We start from the raw sequence: 19,747 nt of genomic DNA on the forward strand, positions 1-19,747 counted from the left end.
TTGTGAGAAAACAAATCAGATAACTTCTAGCTAATTTAGATCAATGAATTAAAAACTTGAAAAGGTTAGACAGACACACAGACATATGCATCCTTGTTAAGCATCTTTCTTAAAAAAACAAATTAAAACTGTCAATATATGTGTATAAATTAAGCATTTTCTTGTAATTGCTGTGCTGCTGATACTGGGTCAACAAATAAAGTAAAAACTTGTAGCTGTGAAGGAAGAATCTGGATTGTTTCTATTTAATGACAGACTACAAAATGAAGTTTTATAAATTCTCATGATTTTGCTAACTTCATTCCAGTATGTGTTTTATTATATATCAAACAGGCTGTGGCTTCATAGAGCTATAAAAGGATGAAGGCTGTCTTGTAAGATTGGGAGAATATTTTGCATTTTTTATCTGTGAGAACATGATAGAGAAAAAATTTAGCTGGTCTATTTTTAAATGAATAATTGCACTAAATTTTAAGTTGATGTAGTTAGAAATGTAAAAGATAGTATGTCTAAAATTTTATTTTATGTGTTTTACACAAAGAAATTGTTGTATCAACATAAAGCATACATCAAGTAGCTCTGATCTAATGCAGGTAGTTCAGTCTGAACTTTAACTTCCAGAGTCAAATAGTACATTTTTGAATCATACTTGTGCTGCAGGGAGTTTCTCTCCTTGGTGAAGGACAAATTGGTCACGAAGAGGAAGAAAAAACTGGCAGTGATTTCTACTCCAAATATTATTTCACAGAAATAGAGTTTTATAGGATGACTTGATGACTTACCTTGTTTGTTGAACATTAGGTGTCCAAGTTAAAAATTAGCCATTGTTAGTGAGCTGTAGCAGTGCCAGAGTTTGGATGTTAACCTTTGCAGGGTGGAGGAAGGGAGATAGAAGTGAGATTGAGGGTAACCTGCTCTGGCATCTATAGTTAGTAAAGCTATTGTGTAATCAATCGAAAATCAAATGAAAAAATATGTATTTTTGTGAATTAGAGTTCGTTGCACCTATTACATTTTCCATTTCTCTGAAAAAAATTAGACCTATGGAAGATGAAAGCAACCCAGATTCTGCACCTGGGATGGTGCAGCCCTGGATGCACAGACTGGGGAGTGACAGGCTGGAGAGCAGTGCCATGGAAAGGGACCTGGGGATCCTGGTCCATGGCAGGTTGAACATGGGCCAGCAGTGTGCTGCCAGCCAGGAGGGCCACCCGTGTCCTGGGGGGTATCAGGCACAGCATCCCCAGCTGGGCAAGGGAGGGGATTGTCCTGTTCTGCTCTGCACTGGAGCAGCCTCACCTCGAGTGCTGGGGGCAGTTTTGGACACTGTAATATAAAAAAGACATTAAGGTATTAGAGAGTGCCCAAGGGAGGCCACAAGGATGGTGAAGGGTCTGGAGGGGAAGCTGTGAGGGGTGGCTGAGATCACTTGGTCTGTCCTGCCTGGAGGAGACTGAAGGGAGACCTCAGTGGGGTCTTCAACATCCTCATGAGGGGAAGAAGAGGGGCAGGCACTGGTCTCTTCTCTGTGGTGACAGGACCCAAGGGAATGACCTGAAGCTGTGTCAGGGGAGGTTTTTATTGGATATCAGGACCAGGTTTTTCACCCAGAGGGTGATTGGTCACTGGAAAATGCTCACCAGCCAGCCAGAGTTCAAGAATCATGCAGGGCCAGGAGTTGGGTTTCAATCCTTGTGGGTCCCTCGCAAGTCAGGATATTCTATGATTGTATATTTCCATGGAGTAGGAGAACACAAAAGTGTAGCCTGTGACAATTTTATAAAATAATTCCTGGTATTGTATTATTTGCCAAAGAAAATCTGATGACATGTAAGTAGTGAAAATGGATTCTGCAGTGTTTTCTTTTATTTGGGCATTTTGTCCTATAACCTCTGTCCAACCCCATATCCAAAGCACCTCATCTAGGACATGTATGGACGCCATTGCAGCAGTTTTGTGACTTTGCCGTGGCATAGAGAGACCTGCTCCTGACTGATTTTGTATTTTACTTTGCTTCCGCTCCTAGGAGTGTCCCCCAAAAAAGGTCAATATTTTGGGGGGGGGGGGGGGGAATCCCCCTTGTTTACTGCTCTTTCACTAGGAACTCTGTCTTTCTGGGAGCATGTTCCTGGGCCCACCTTCAATGGAATAGGCGCATGGTCATCACAGGCTGCCCTGTATTGTGGCAGCTACAGGGTTTACTCTTCTAGGGACACTTTGGATAGTGTTGTCATACTGAGCCATGCTTCTGGCACATGATCTGCCAAGTTCAGGTGGTCTGTTGTAGTCAGCATCTCCTGTTCTCTTGCTCTAGTGATGCCTTGTGAAGGCTGATTTAGAACAGAGACTAGATGGAGCTAAAGAATAAAGTAGGTGCTTATTAGAAGACCTCAATGGATCCACCTTGGGCAGCACAAGAGTCCAGCCAGGGCTACACCCAAGACAAACCCAAAAAGGTCACAAAATGCCCGACTGGTCATGGGGTCTCACACTTTTATAAGTTTTGGTCCATTAGCATATTGGGGTTAATTGTCCAATTACAGCTTTAGCCCATGAAGTCCCATCCTTCTTGTTTTCTCTCTTCATTCCACCATTGTTTATGCTCTTGGGCCTGAGATCTGGCTCTGTTGTCCTTGGTCCCCAGCTAGAGAAGGAATGGTTTTGTCTACCTGCTTTGTGAAGAGAGCTTACCATCCCCTAATATGAAGTTCAGACCCACACACTAAGCAGCACAGAATCTGAAAAATAGAAAAGCTAAAACCTGAGCCATCATTAGGCTGCTCCTAGTATGTTTTTAAAGGTGTTTTTGGGATGCACTCACCTTGGGAGCTGAGCACTGCCTTTCACAGGTACCCCACTCTCCCAGGTGACTTTCAAAAGAGAGGAAATGCAGCACCAGTGCCCCAGATCACTCATGCAGTGCATAGTTTCTAATTATTTGTCATGACAGAACCTATATTGGAGTTGTCAGAGAGGACTCTTGGTATCAATTTCAGCATTTATTGATGTTATAAAGTGGCAGGGCAATTATTTTCTGTATGAATAGTTACCAAACTGAAGGTTTTTTTAAAACAAAGGAATCCTCACGCAAATACTGGCACAGGCTGACCATTGCAAAACATCTCCATTTGTCAGTAAGCTTTTGCAACTGCTAACATATCCCTGTTGTTTGTGGTGGCATTGTGAAAGCAGACAGTAAATGTTGTGTGAGCCAGAAAAAGAACCAGCTGTTAAGCTAAATTCCAGTTTTACCTTAACAGGAGAGTTATTTCAACCCATTTTTTCTAAAGTCTAATAAATTTTAAAGGGGGAGGGACTGAGTGCTTAAAGCTCAATGGAATGAATTTTTCTATTCTTTCACACCTACCTTCTTTGCAATAGCAGGGCCCAACTCATGGAGTAAAAGGAATAATTTACTTCCTGTGAGGCATTTTTCAAATGCAAAAAGATCACTTTGTCGTCATCATCCTCATCCCCATTGTGCTGGAGTATAATGATGTGGGAAATGGTGAGATACAGTTGCATAACTCTGAAAGCTGGCATGTATTCCTTCAAAGGGAACAAGAAAGGATTCCTCTGAAAAAAGTACTCAGACTTGATAATGCCATATTTTGTTACAGAAGCAAATTTTCTCTCTTTTTTAAATTTTTATTGTAGAATGTAACTAATCAGAAGATATTTCAGATTAGAGTTTGTTACATTGGAACAGTATTTTTGGGCAGTTGTCTATTTTCACTGGCACAACAGTAACAAGTATTCCAATAATTAGCTGGTTAGTGAGTGTTCAGAGTCCAAGGAAAGAAAGAACAAAAAATCTAAACTCTCAATATTCTGGTAATTGACAAATCTCTTCTCCCTTTTTAGGTACAAGAAGAATTTTGCTTCCTCTTCATTATTCAGTGTGAAAGGGTGTTCTTTAGAAGTCTGGGTTTTTAACATTTTCCTACAAAATTTCTTTTTTTCACCTTTTTGAGGACAAATTTCTTAAAAGTATGCATCTTGGACACTGAATATTTAGTGCCCATTTGAAAACTTGCTTCTGCTTTTTGGCAAGTTCCCTCTACATGTCTGACAACAACAAAAAAAAAAAAAAGGACTTGAAATTATTTCCTGACCTGTTAGGTGGGAAGGCACTCAGCAGCATAAAAGCATTATGGGATGGCTTTATAGTCAATGGGAGGACACAACTTGAAGTGTCTATGGAAGCTACATAAAAGAGCTTTGGAATAATTTGGGCAGTTTATGTTAAATTGTCATGCCAAAATCTTCTAGTCTTACTTTGTTACTTTGGGTTTGTGCAGCAAGATTTTGGTAGTAGGGGGAAGATTTTATTTTATTTCTCATTATCTTGTTTGGTATTAAATTAAACTGATTTCCCTGAGTCAAGTCGGTTTTGCCCATGATGGCAGACAGTCAGTGATCTCTCCCTGCCCTTATCTCGCCTACCTTTAATTCTATTACCTCTCTCCTGTCCTGCTGAGCAGAGCAGAGAGAGCAGCTTTGGTGGGCACCTGGTGTCCAGCCAGGGTCACCCCAGCACACCCCAGTATGACCCCAGGGTCACACCCTTCCTTTGGGGCAGATGTACCTTCTCTCCTGCTGAGCAGATCATCTACCACTTGAAGGTGTGTGGGTTTTCTTTTAGTCAGACCATGATAGGATTTTGAGAACTCAGTCAAAACGATGACTTCCTATTAGTGAGATATTCTAATCTAGAATCTATGGGCCCTGCGGAATCCAAGTTTTGTTTCACTTGCTAATGTAAGTAAATAAGTAAAAAATGAGAAAACAGATAAAATTATATTGTACAATCTCCTTTTACTTTAGTCCACAGGGTAAAGTAGGGGCTGTCCTCATCTATATTTGTACCAAAAATAGTTCTCACGCTCAACAGGCCACCATGCTCCTAATCCTCTATTTTTTTTCCAAACCTCATTCTCACCTAAGATGAACATATATTCTTTTACTAGGTGTGTGGTGTGTTTTGTAAGGTTTTTTTGGTTTTGACGGTTTGTTTTTGTAGGGTTTTTTGACAGAACTATGGGATTTACTAAGTCAGCAAGACTTTTTGTACATTTGGGGATCAGTGGAGAGAAAATGCTATTTCCACTTGGTGCTATTTCAGTGGATTAGGCAGGTCTTCAAACATAAATATTAGCTTGAGTGGTAATACCTCAAGGTCTCCCAGCTTCCTTTGTGTTACCTGAGATCCTTGCACGTATTTTTCATTTTTCATCATAGCACTCTTGACATAAAGGTCTGATACTCTTTGTGATAAAAATTCTGCAATTATTATCTAAATTGATTCATTATCTAAAAGGCACTCATGGGAACCAAATAAAGATACTACTTAAAAAAAAAAAAAAGTTAAAATATAGTACCATACTAGCAGTGGTTCTAAAGGTTGCTGCATTGTGTGAACACCTCTGCTCAGTCCAGCTTTCAGTGGGTGCCCAGGTTTAGCAGAAGAAGTGAAAGTAATTGGTCTGGTGGCCAATTTATGACTGCAGCACTGCAGGAAATCACTCAGGGGAGTCTGCTGGTTACTGTGTCTAGGAAAATTCTCAATGCTCCTTTGAAACACAACATGTCCTCCACTGGGAACGTTCAGAGGGATTGTTCAAAAAAAACCTAGCAACCATTTAATAACAACATGCATAATACTACAATACATATTCTATATGCTTCAGATCTATTGTTTTGTCAGTTCTAATTGATATATTCTAAGTGATTTGGGGTGCCTTCATTTAGAAAGACATAATTTGTTTTGACACTATAATGCCTACAAATACTGTGTTCAAAACTATTTCTTTAATATAGTGACACTTCCCAATGTACAGAATTTTAAAACTTTGGCCTGGAGGTCAAATTCTCATATCTAAACCACATATTTAAATAGTGGACTCAGTTTTACATATGTCAAGGTAATAACCATACAGTAATAGTAGATGATAATGGGTATATTACGAGCATCAAGCTCAAAGTTGTTTACTTTAGTGAGAGGAGTTGCACATTTAAAGAATTGTTGCTTTCTCTCTGTGTTTGATGTGTATGTGTATTTTATGTTACTTATCCTATTCTTTCCCAAGCATTATTCATTTTAATTGGAATTTAAAACTACAGCTTACATGTCACAAAATATCATCAGTGCTAAGTTCTTCCGGCACTTAGATTCCAAAATAATTGCCATTTCAGTGGTGATGGAGGGTAAAAAATTGGCTCATGCAGTTTCTTTCCTTCTTTTGCTAGTGCTAAGTCTCCATATATCACCAGATGTCCTTCTGCCTGACTGAGATGTTTCTATGGTCTTTGAAGACCAACTTACGTATTAGAGGTAAGCTGTTATCTGTTACTAAAACAAACCATCAAAGCTTGTTGATGGATATTAAACTAATATAAGATTTTGAATACCCGAATGAAGTTTTTTTTATACTTAGGAGAAAGAAAATTAGCAGCAATACGGAGTTTGAATTTGGTCATCTTTTTTGCTTTTCTTGTCATGGAACTGGAGCATCCTTTCAAGTAAAAAGTATTAAGATTATATTTGATTGGATGTATTTCCCTTCTCAGGAAGCTGTGGCCTACTTGACTGTGAGCTTGAGTTTAATGGCTGATTTGGGTGAATGATCTGCAGTCAAGTGCACTGCAGAGGCATTGTGATTTGTACTCAATGTGAAAATAAAAGATTACTGCATGTTCTGGGTATTTTGCATGATTCCTTGAAATTACATACTTACAAGGATACATTTGTCTTATTAATTGATTGTTCCAAAAGACATATGACTAAATCCTATCCATGTGTACATCACCTTTATTCATCTTGCCTTGCTATTCCTAAAATATAATTCTAAAAAAAACCACTGGTTTAAAAGTGGACAATATCAAAAGATTATTTATGGCACATCATGTCAATTGTACTGTACAATAATTTTTTTGAAATATTATTTTGAATACTCAGTTGATATTCAGCTGAATGTTATTACTCAAATATTGACTCAGTGTGCCTTGACATCCCATCTTCGTGTGAGAACTGTTCTATGACAACAATAACATCTAAAACTCAAAAGCTGTATTTCATAGAAAAATCTGATGGTTTAGGTGAAAACACAGTTGTGATTTATTGTAATTAAAGCTCTGCTGTGGAGTACCATGCCTATTTTTCACTTTTGACCTTCTTACTTCCATTTATTCATTGCCTAGGCGCCTCATTCAAAAATTCTGAGGCAGAAGAAAAGATGATGTCCTGGTTTAAAACCTGCCTGCCTTTTCAGTGCCTTCTTACATTTTTTTCCATGTAAGGAATTTCTCCCCATGGAATATGCCTGTGTGATTTTAGGAAGATGCAGATGCAGTGAAAAATTAATTATTTTAAAGCAATACAACATAATGCTGTACTTAGACATGCCCATGTACTTAGACATTTGCCATGGCACCCTTAAGTGTTCACCTGTCAGCCACATCAGGAACAGACTGGTGGGGTTGCAGTCCCTATGCAGCTGAAATATTCAGATTTCTTTGCCACAGGAACCAGTTAGATGATAATACCTGTAGATTAAGAATACTGGATCCTTTGAAAGAGCAGCTTTATGAGGTCATGAATTTTAGAAAAAAACTCCTCCAACCCGTTGTCTTTAGCTAAGCTGTGTCAGTCATCAGAAAACATTTTAAAGTTATTCCAAGATACACTTTTCACCATGATCCTTACCTTTCCTTGTGAAAGAGCACAAAATACGCTAATTAGGAAGGTGGTAAAAATACTTCTGCATGTGTGCAGCTGGAAGGGAATCAAAGTGTATGTAAGGGAAATTACAGCTCCAAATAAATGGAAGGGTTTGTCACATCCTTCTTCATGCCTTCTCTGCTGGTTCTTGAAAGTCCCAATGGTATTCAGGCTATATACTGTGCTTGTATTTTAAAACCAAACACTGCTTTAGCAGGCAAAAATTGAGGTGCTGGACCTTGCTTTCTAAGTTGTGTTCTGTTTCCAGTAATAATTTAATGTATTTACATTTAATTATACAGATGAAGACATTGGGATCCACCAGTACTGTGACAAGAAACAACCAGGTAAAATATAAATAGCTATAACTGAAACTAAACAAAACTTCAGGATGTTCAGTGTTTGACACCAACTGCTTGCTCTTAAAAATGCAGCTTCAAATTTCTTGTTAACATATACCTCCATATTTCTATGGCACAGAAAGAGTTTATCTCTCCAAACTTATGTAGGAATATTAAAAAACTTTTAAACCACAGAAGGGGAAAAAAGAAAAGGAAAAAAAATTCACATAGAACCAACCGTTATGTAACTAAAAAACTTCTGTGGGATTTTGCACTCTGAATTCTTCCGGGGTTTAAGATATTTTGTGTTGTGTGGAGCCCCGGGCGCGGCCAGGTGATCGCTGGGAACCCAGCGGAGGGCATCTCTGCCTGCCCTCCGGAGTGGCCATTCCGGGGCGAGCGATCCATTTCCTTGATCTGATGAATCCTGCTGATCCTACAAGTTTCTCCAGGGGCCGAAGGGCATCTGGGGTTCCCCCCTTTCCGCCTGTCCCAGCACTTTTTCACTGGGGCTGACGGACCGACGGAGCCGGCTCACCTCGCTCCGGGCTGGCGGGGCTGGGGCTCGGCGGTGCCAGCCCACCTGTGCGGCCGTGTCAGCCTTCCTTTCACTGCCAGTTTAAGATATCTGCCTTACAGGCTGAAAGCACCGGGGCTGCCTCGATTGCTTTGGAAATGTCTGTGTTTTATCCAACTGTGCTAGTCTTCTCGCTAATATTAATATTTGCTGACAGCACTTGTAAGGATTAATTCATCTTTTCATCCTCTTTCCTTTAGCATCACAGATGAAGTACAGTTACTTAGAAGACAAGCAAAAGCTAGCAGAATGTGAGGATATTTTCTGAGTTTCTTCTTACAGTAAGATCAAATGGCAGATCTGGATTGCTTATGCCTCTGGAAGAGCATTAAAATAACCTCAGACTGCTTCCAATGTAACTTTCTGCACATGTCATCTAAGACTGATGATCACAGAACTACACAGCACAAAACAATTGAAAATTTATAATTTTTCCTTCCTGGTATATTTGCATTCTGTTTTGTTTTTGTTTTTTTTTTCCCTGTGACTAAGCATGGCAGCATAAATTGCTTTTCCAGTCCATTGTCAAAAGGAATCACAAAAATAATCCAGATTTTTCCTTATGAAATTTACTTAGCAGATGAGCAATAAACATTTTCCCAATCATCTCTGGCCTTGCAACACCAACTGGCTTAAAACTGAAAATTATAGCTAAAATATTTTCAGCCAAATAGACTAATAATAATAACTAATAATAATTCCAGACTAATAATCAGCTGCCTTCGTAGAATGGTTTTAGCTTTGGAACATTTACATAGTCCCTGCATTACCTTGTTAAAGGCAATTTCAGTTCATGCTATCGCACAGCAGTACTGGGACAGTTAAAGATGTTTATATTAGTACCACTTTTCTTTAGCTCAAGTTTTACAACTCCTGCATTGCTCAGAGCATTCATTAATATTCAAACATTGTTAGATGACAACTCTGAAAAATCTAATTGATTTTTTAGATAACTTCACAAAGCCATGTCTATGCTGTTAGCTTACCCAAATGAAAATTCCCATGGAATTGTGCATGCATATGAAGGCAAAATGTGTTCTGGAAGGATTAGTTCTTCCCATCACTGCAAGGTGTGTTTGGAGCAGGCTGAAGCCCTGCTGGGGATGAGTGTGAAGGTGCAGCCATGTGGCAAATCCACGCCTGCTGAGGAGGATGCTGTGTCAGGCGGGGTCAGTGCAGCTCTGGAAAGGTGGGGAGGTGAGGGAGGGCTCTAGACAGGGAGGAGCCTCACAAGTTTGCGTCACTTGTGCTCAGTGTAGTGGTATCCCACAGGGCTGCATGTGTGAAAGGAGGAGCAGGCCCAGATAACCCTTGTCACCAGCAGCCCCAGTGGTGCCTTTTACACATGTGACAGGCAACAGGAACTCAAACTGCTGCACATTGTCCCTGGGAATGCAGGGGTGCCCCTGGCACAGAGCCTGCGCAGCACATTTTGCAAAGAGGAGCACTGGGAAACTTTATTCACAGCTGTTGATTTGTACAGATAGTTCGATATCTGTACAGGCAATTTCCCATTTCACATATGTGGATAAATATTCCAGTATTTATGAAAGCACCCATTGAAAATGTGATCTTACATGCCTAATTAATATTATCATAACAGTTCCACCAATGCTGGCTTCAGTCCAATGAAACACAAAGAGAGGTTGTGTGCTGGTGTCCTCTTTTGTTGATGTATGAAATCCTTCATTTTTTCACTGTATAGCACTTCTATTGTAAGCTGCTTTTTGCAGGGAGGTTTGAGCACAACTGCTAAGTCATTCAGTCTGGAAGTTGGCGTACAAACTGACAGCTTGGAGCTCAAAACTTTTCATCAGATTTCCTTTAAATAGGAATAGATTATAAACAATGTGTTCTAGTTTCTCATGGTTTTATTGTACACTTATGAGCAGAAAACTGCTCACTTTTAAATGAAGAAATTTCACAAGTTATTAGAGCCTGATTCTCGGCCATGAAACAAGCCAATTATTGGCAACTCCAGAGGAAGCTTTGCCTCCTGGTTGCTAGAATTAATATATTAGGCCAGGATTTTCACAATAGTGTGCTGAACACTAATAAATTTGTTGAAGGTCTTCAGCAGTCATGTAGCTTTTTCTTTGCTTGACTTGGCAGATTCTTCGGACCAAATTTGCAAGAACATCCTATAAATAACTAGACTCCATAAGTTATGGCATTCACATTTGCCTGTTGTTAATATTTCTATATATGCATATATTCATGCATATATATTTTGCAGACATGTTAGTGCCTGCTTTTTGAAATTAGGCAATGAAATGTTAGTTCAGAAGAATAGAATCTATTTAGGATGCTGGAAACTTGAAACTGAGTTAATATACTGAACAGCAGATACTTTTTCACTGGAAGTGCCTAGCAGCTGGGTAAGCTTTGCACGTAATTGCCATGGGGAAATCATGGTCATTGTGGATAGAACATGCCAACTGTTCCTATGACTGAGCCTTCCAAAAATGGATCCTTTGACAATAAAAACCATGGCCATTTCCTTCCAGCTCTAGGTGAGTTTTACATGTACGGCAACTCCTAGAAATCTTGGATTTGTGTTTACACAATAAAGGAAGTTCAACTCATAGAACTTTTTAAAATGACACATATAAATGTGTGTTTGCACACACACACTTTATATGTAAACAGTCACTTACATATACACATTTCTCTATTGTCTTTATTTTTTTTTTCCTCACTTTGATTTGACAGCTCGAGATTATCCTTGGATCCTGAAAACCAAGCGAGTGGACAAACTGCGAGATGCACTCAAGGAGGTGGAGGTATGGTTCAGAAAAGTTCAAGCAGAGCAACATCTAATCTGGTTTTCAAACCTCTTTCAACAGCTTTAATTTTCATAAAGATCCAACTCTCCCAGTAGTGATAAATGTGCTTTTGTCTGATGGGCTCTTCTGAAACAGCTGCATCTTTGTGTGGCATTTTTCATCTGTAAACTGGAAAATCAGAAGTCTGTTAACTGATAGTGACAATGTGTGCTGCCAGCTCCATTCTCTGTTTTCTGTTGTCCTTTAGGACTTAATGCAGAACAGTCCGTGTGTGCTGAGCAAATGGAAGAACAAACATACCTGTCAGGTACAGTGTCATCAAAAGGCCTTTCAGTGTTCAGTTGGTGGTGCTGAACAGCCATTCAGTGATGGGAGCAGTAGTGTTAAAATGTTAACACAGAAAATAACTGGAGATTTTTAATATGTGGGCCCTTGTTAAGTAAATTTGGTTTATTTAAATTTCGATCCTGAAAAACATTCTCCAAATAAAAAAGCCTGGGGTTTATCAAAACAAAGAAATTACATTAAAAGGCCCTGATTCTGTGAGATGATGATGATGATGATTACTGTTATTATTGTTAATTATTGTTGTTGTTATTATTACTATTATTGTTTGGGAAAACTGAAAACATCCTGTACCTCAAAATAGCAGGCTGAGGGAGCAGTTATGTATTAAAATATATAGACAGGTCTGGAATCTGTGTTATATTATTTTTATGTCTTAATTATCTATTTACCTGTCACAAATCTTTTTACTTTATGCTTGTGTCATATGGAAGGGACATTATAACTCTAAACCAACAAGATCATTAATCAAGTCATGGAATAAAAGAGATTGTGACATGTGGCACACATATAATTATGTCTCTGGCTACATGAGTTCCACATTTTGTGTACAAGAAACCCTATTTCACGTCCTCACAAAGACAGAACAGCAGGGCAGGGAGGAGAGCTGAACATGAAGTGCTCCATAATCATGTGCTTCTTCTGAAAACATAGGTAGTGAATTTTAAAAGTTTATACAACCTTCATGAGGAAAGGCATCATATTTGAAACTGCTTTGGCATGGGGAATACTTGTCAATGTTACTGTTTCAAAAAAGGAACTTTGTTTTCTAACTTTTCTGCTTTTTCAGACTCATAATTTTTTTCTTATTCAAGTAGTTCCAAATGTGTGTCAGCAGAATGATTGTTAAATATCCAAACACTGTACAGCTAAAATTCCAGAAATGCCTTTGAGAATAGCAAAATTTTTAAATGTTTGACATGCCAAATGGTATGTAGTCTTTTCATATCAATAATAAAAATATGATTGTCTAAGCTACATTTGCCTATCAGATCTTACTGCTAGTAAATGTATATCATTCACATACAAATTACATAGTATACATCTGTGAATGTTAATCTTCTACAGCTGATTTAAATATTAATTGCTAATTTGGGTGAATCATTTTTTCCTGTTATTATTGTTCTGATTAGGAAAGGAATTTGGTTAAGAAACACCAAGTCAATTTGCTGTGAGTGCATTCATTTGCATCCCAGTTTGCTGTCTCTTCATTTGCTTTCCTTGTCCATTCTCCCTTTACCATTTTCCTTCCCCTCCCATTCATCAGCATCCACCTGCAGTGTGTACAGTACATACTTTGGAAAAGTAAACTTCTTGCCAGTATGTGTTGTCCTGCCTACACAATATAACACCTTTGGCTGACTCTCAGTTCTGTATAAAACTCTTCTTTAGTTTTTGACTTCACATCCTCTAAGTTATTTCAGGCTTACATCAACATGAATGAGACAAATGCAATTTAACTTATTTCTTCTACGAGATGGGAAATAAAAGAGATGGGTGTTTTCATCTCAGTGTATTAGGTATTGAACCATGTAATGGGGTAGTTTAATAAATTGAGTATTTGGGGAGTTTTTTCAGATGGCTTCTAAGGCCAGAGTACAAGTGATGGTACAGATTATAACATAACCAGAGTGAAAGTTATAGATAAAAATCATAGTAATTTCTCTGTCCTTAAATTCTGCTTTTGGTTTCTTAACCACAAAACAAAATGTTTTTGTTTAATAGTGACTGATTATTGAAATCTCCAACAAGGGTTAGAGTGTTTTGCCAAAACGATTGTGTTATTCCACTTTCTGTCTTCCTGAAAATAACAGACCTCCAACAAATGAAAATAAAATAGGGAAAAAATAATCATTTGGAAGAGTCTAGAACAAAAAAGCTGTCTTCTATCAATTTTGATGTCAGATGGTTTGTTTTTCTGCTGCTCATTTGTCTTTGAGCATTTGGCAGCAATAATTGAACTGTCCCTCTGATGCAAATGTACTGAAGCTTCTGGAGAAGATGTTGTATATTTATTTTTTAATTCTAAGTAGAATACTAATTAACTGTTTCAGCAGAGAGTGCTTACGCAATGGTGTCATCTGTGGCATGACACTGCTGTATTCACAGCCTTTTTTGGATGAATACCAGAGCTAGTGGGAAGAGTCCATATTTGCATTAACTTGGGAGAGTTAAAGCAGTGTGTCAGGCAAACAGCATGAAGAACATATAGGAAATTACCCTGATTTTCATAATTTCAATGTTGGGGCTAAATTTGATTATATGCTTTTAATTATAGTATCTGTTTTTCCTTTGTTTTTAGTAGCAACACAAGGTCAAATAAACTTTATAAAAATTAAAATATTTAATTCAACAGCCACATTTTCCCATTTTTGATTAAATGTTATTTATATTTGAATCTGCCGTACCTGCAGCTGGAACCAGAAGCAGTTCCCTTTGTATTGTAGTAACAATGTGCTATCTGAAAACTGAATGGCTGCTGTACCTTGAGCAAGACAAATGGAATGAAAACTGAAAGGTGATGCAGTGAAAACAAGACTATGCTTTAAAAGAGTAGTGTGATTTCTCTCAGATTTTGTGCAAAACAAACATAGGGCTGCTGCCAGTGTGCCTTCTGTAGCCTAAATATACAATATATCACTCTTCCTAATCCCTCACTCTTTCTCCAGCACTTCCATCTTAGAAGTGGCCCACAGGCAAAAATTGGGGGCTGTAATTTTAAACGTGCATCTGCTAAAAATAAGCATGCTGTCATGTTAACTGTTCATGTGCAAATGGCCAATTAGACTTCATGCATATGGCCCAATGAGAAATCCAGTTGTTTTGCCTGCAGATTATCTTGTCCATTGCATGAGTGTGTTTCTCAAAGTTGGCTTTTCTGTATGAGTTTGCCTAGAATGACCTTAATGCTGGCCTGGTTTTCTACTTTTGTTAGTATTTCATTTTATGCATCAAAATTTATCCTATTACTTTTTTTTTCTTTTTCCCTTGGTGTGCAATCAGTGCAATAGAAGTTTCATATTTACTTCCTTGTCCATTGCCAAAAAAACCCAATGACCTTTACTTTTGCAGTCCTAAGTATACATTCCACCACTACTTACAGCTTCTGAAATAGATGATGTGCCAGTTCATGTAAACATAACCTAGACAGTACAGGGATTTTTGTCAAGGAGCTTGCTCTCATATTAGTTGAGTCCTAAAGGACTGAGGTCTTCTCTTTAGCTCTTTAGTTCCAATAGGATCTGAACCCACACCATTTCTGTATGGTACTTCTGATCCCCAACTTTGATGACCTGTGTTGAGTTGCTGAAATAATCCTGTAATCTTCAGTTAGCTGATGTCAAAGGAAAATAAATAGACCATAAAAGAAGGATGACAGGAAAAAGACAAGAAGTCTTTACAATAAGATGCCACTGTGCTCCTCAGCTTTCCCTGCCAAGGAGTAATAAACTAAGGAATTAATTTTATCAGTATTGTTGAGTTTACTCAGCTCAGATCTGGCTGCTTCTTGTCTTTGTCTCCTTCTCTAATTCTTTGGAATGCTTTTAAGTTTTGCCACAAAGCCATGAAATCTTCCTGTGAAACGATGCCATTGCTTAAGGTTTGGTTTTACAATATAAAGCAATAAAAATAAATGAGATCTAGCTGAAACATTTGATTTCCAATTTTTTTTTTTAGTTTTACATTTGCATTATGATGTTGAATTAAGCATATGCCAACATTGTTATACAGTTTATTGTATAAAAGCCAAGCACTAGCTATGAATCATATCTGTTACCTGCTAATGAATGAGATTTATGTATACTTTGCTAAATTGTTTTGATTTCATTTAGTTGTATTTGTGCTGCAATTTACATATGTGTATAAATAGTTTTTCTCTTGCCATCGTCGACATACTTAGAACTGGATTCTGAACTGAGCTCCATAGCAATATTTTCTTGCTTGTTCTGTCAGCTACAATGCCCATTAGCAAACTGATTTAGCAAGGCACATGGTGACGTAGCACATTTGATATCAAAACCAAGACATTCTCTCTAGAATACATGAGAAGCCAGCACCCATCCCCAATTACCAAGAGGAACACTGCCCTCATATTAAATTCTTTTGGTTGCTTTTGATCACAACCATTAATGTGTTGTGTGGTTTTAGATATTTGGAGCTAGAAGTACAAATGCATTGATTATTGTGAAACAGTAACGTGTAACAACAATAACTTCATCTGTAATAAGGCATGCAACACAGTAATTATGGTGGGGTGGCTAAGAAAGCAATCTGGAATGAAGAGGTGGGGAAAAACCCTGGGAACCTGCTTGAACAAGAAGTGCTTTGCAATTCTCTTCTCCTTTTGCATATTCCTTTGTCAGTTGGGCTCTCTAAGGGAAAACAGTTTGCAGCAATATTTTTTACAGGCATATTTTCTTTCTCTTCCAATTTTAATCAGATAGAAGCAAATCCTGGCTTTGCTCCACAGGTATCTTTTTAGGTAGAAGAGCTGATAAGCAGCTGAGCTGAATGAATCAGGAGTCAAGAGCTCAGGCTTCTGAGGATAAAGGGATCTACTCAAGTAGATGCTTAAGTTGTACTAAAGTCCGTAAGTCATGAACCTGTACTTAAGTCCTTTGCTTAGTAAAAACTATCTCAAATACATATTAGAGCACTTTGCTGTTGGAGAAGGGAAGGGCTAAGTCTTCCCTTGAGTATCCTCTGCTGCTTATGCCTTTCTTGCTCAGTGGAGAGCAATTTTTGCCATATAAAATACGTAATCCTTTCTATCAAAGTCTTCACATTCAGTTCCTCTGTAACAGAGAAATTAAGTGGCCCTTCCTTCCCAGTATGGAGAATAACCAGGTGCCCAAACATTTTACTCAGACTACATTCAAGTACAAAGTTTCTGCCTTATTCTTCCAATAGATATGAAGTCATGCTTTCATATTTTATTTAGGAACACCTTGTGACTGTTTAAGCTCTGGAGATAGCTCTTCTGATTTTGTTTTTCCCATCACAGTACTTCAATCTGAAAAATTTATGATGTATTTCATCATTGTGAATTTCTTTCCCTAATTTAATATCATATTAATGTTAGATGGAATGATGTAGTGCCTTGTGTAAATAATGCCTCTTACATTGGCTTTTTTTCCTTAGCATTTATGGGCTGTTCCCTTTGGAGTTGGATCACTGTGTATCCCTGTTCAAGCCAAGTTTGCAATCTTCCATATTTGCTTTATATTCATTTGTGCTTCTGACTGGACTGCTCCCATCCACCAAAATATGAGCTTAACTAGGCAAGCTTAGGTGTAACAGCACCTAAATCTTATTATCATGGAACAGTCTTTGCATAGACTACACAGAATGTAGCAAATTGAAATAGTGGTTTCAATTTGAGCATAGAAATATTTTCTCTATTATGGAATATTTTTGATGAAAGATAGCACAGAATCATAGAACCATTTAGGGTTGAGAAGACCCTTAAGAGTGAGTCCAGCTGTTAACCTAATGCTCCAAAGTTCATCACTAAAACTTGCCCTTAAGTTCTACATCTGCACATCTTTAATACCTCCAGGGGTGGTGACTCTTCCACTGCCCTGTTTTCTTTAAGTGCCTGCTTATACTTCATGGCAAACTCTAAGAACTAATTTTTTAAAAAACCTCAGTTCTAATCCAAAGCATTTTTCAAGGGAGATGGATGAAATACTAACCTTGCATGGCAATATAGTGTGTAAAGTCTCTGATTAATCTTTTCAATTTAGACTCTAAAAGTTCCTAGAGAATGAACTTAAACCTGTGGGCCAACCACACTAAGTTATTGTAACAAAAATTTATTAAAATACAATTTAAGATTTCCGAAATATCTCAGATTTCTGAGGAAAGTAATGAGAAATAATGTTTTGCTGTAAAATGAAAGAAGGAGGGAGTACAATGGGAGAAACAATAGAAGTAATGGAAATGATACTACATTTACCTACTGTCTGTGATTCTGTCATGCCATAGTGATAGCACAGAGATCTGTACAGTACTGAAAATCCATAACATTGGTTCAATGGCTAACTAGTTTCACGGATGTAAAGCAAAGCATACCCGTTAGCATGACATTTTATATTTATATGAATGTCTTGTCATGAAACACTGGAGAGGTTTTCATTGATTTCTATTCTAGCTCTGTAACAGGTGTGATTTATACCATTACCAGAAAATTAATACATAGGCATAAAGTGAATTTGCACCCTGACTGCACCATCCCTCTTGTTGGCACGTAACACTGAAAGATTGGAGGTGTTTTACTCTCCTCTATCAGGCTGATATCCATTCAGTTATTTAGAACTGAGCTTTCTAGAGTGTTTATGTAATTTTGCTTCATTGTTGCTTACATCACAGTTTGGTAGCTCCTGAGTTTCAACCCTAACTTTTTCCAGCTGGATTTTTGGACAGTTATAGCCAGTCAAACCTTGCTGGACTTCATGTTACCAAGCTGGAAATAAATTGTGATTTTATCTAATCTAACTTCAACGTAAGGACAAATTGAAGTTTTGAAAGATTGTAATAAAAGCTGCATGAGTGTAAGCGTGTCTAACATTTTTACTAGGACAAAACCTTAAAGGACATCTGTCATGACAGGGAATATTGAAACATTGACTATCTATATCTATCAAATGAATGTATGATTAGACTTTGGCAGGATGGGAATTGATCATTTGTTCGTAGAAATTCGTTTCACATCACAGGGTTTTATTTGTTTCTACTTCACACATCACTAGAATTTATTTTTAAACATGTTGGTTAAAGACACTAGGGCAGGAAAATAATTTGCTTAAATACACTTACTCTGTTCTTTGGGGAGCACAGAGGTATAATATTATAGCAAAATATGTATAAATGAGAGTTTCCATAACTAAATTATTGGGAGCAGAGCATTGCATAAGGGATATGCCCAATTGCTGTCCCGCATACTTTTTATTTATTATACCATCCAGTGGATTTCACTGCAAGAAAATTCTAAAGATTATATCATGTTTGTCTCACAGCTCCAGCACAGAACAAACAGGGAATTTTTTCTGCCAAATTCTCCTACAGGAACAAGTGTTTCATTAGTAGTTAAGTTTTCTTAAAGCACAGGGATTTCTTTAAAAATCTACTGTTAGGTAGAAGTAAGAGCTGGAGTCCCAGATTCCTGGCCTTTGGTGGACCCTCTAGACTTGTCTGCAGAGGTCTTTCCACAGAGAATTCTTTTTATGGGCTCTATTTTCTGAATTCCTGTGCTGTAGCAGTTGCATTCAGAAAATGACTAATGGTTTAATTATGCAAAAATAAATGTTTTTCATAACTCCTCCCACTGAGCATTCTCTCTCTCATGGAAGATATTGCATAAGAAGGAGCTAATAAATACTGTGACTTAGTCTTCGAGATTATATGTATCATTTAATTTAAATTAATTAGGCATGAATATTCAATTAACTCTGAAATAACCCTGTCCAATAGCTTAAATTCTTTCTTTCTAAGAGAGACATATAAAACATTATGTCATCCGGCGAGTGAATGGATTTATTGGGAGCTCACAGCTATCTCCGTGGTAGGGCGCAATTATTTATTTAAGCAATATATGAATGATCAGAAATAACAGGAACAGCAAAAAGGTGCTGGTTTTAATTTGTGATAGTAACATAGAATTATATTAAACCCTACTTTATAGTTTTTACATGCAGGCTATGCAGTTACTTTATACAGAAAATATCAGGTCTATGGATGATAGAGTGATCAGTGTAATTTCTTCCCTCTTTCAAAACGGATTTTTCATCTCTGTTTTTAACTGAAAAATTCAGTATATTTTATGTAATATTTGGGGACTTAGCTACTACTTCAAGTGTTCAGCAATTGTAGTTCTTGTACCCTTATAATTCAGCATTGTGTTACATCTCTCTCTTTCATTGAAAAAGCTTTCAAAGCCATTATAAGACATCTTCACATCAATGATAATTCATTTTTG

General features: G+C 37.7%; 1 protein-coding gene across 30 annotated transcripts in view; it reads left to right on the forward strand.

Moving 5' to 3' along the window:
* Positions 1-19,747, forward strand: part of LOC119698727 (WD repeat containing planar cell polarity effector) — a 148,594-nt gene that overhangs the window by 39,202 nt on the left and 89,645 nt on the right. For 26 of the 30 annotated variants that reach the window (XM_038131080.1, XM_038131086.1, XM_038131085.1 and 23 more), the window contains 5 exons: positions 6,250-6,334; positions 8,023-8,067; positions 8,839-8,889; positions 11,351-11,421; positions 11,672-11,731. In XM_038131080.1, coding sequence (XP_037987008.1) covers positions 6,274-6,334; positions 8,023-8,067; positions 8,839-8,889; positions 11,351-11,421; positions 11,672-11,731 — 288 coding nt within the window. In that variant the 5' untranslated portion in view covers positions 6,250-6,273. The remainder of the gene's footprint in view (positions 1-6,249; positions 6,335-8,022; positions 8,068-8,838; positions 8,890-11,350; positions 11,422-11,671; positions 11,732-19,747) is intronic. The other 4 variants (XM_038131096.1, XM_038131103.1, XM_038131099.1 and 1 more) reach the window with 2 other exon arrangements.

Source organism: Motacilla alba, chromosome 3 (genome assembly GCF_015832195.1).
Source record: "Motacilla alba alba isolate MOTALB_02 chromosome 3, Motacilla_alba_V1.0_pri, whole genome shotgun sequence".
In the NCBI taxonomy this organism is placed as follows: Eukaryota; Metazoa; Chordata; class Aves; order Passeriformes; family Motacillidae; genus Motacilla; species Motacilla alba.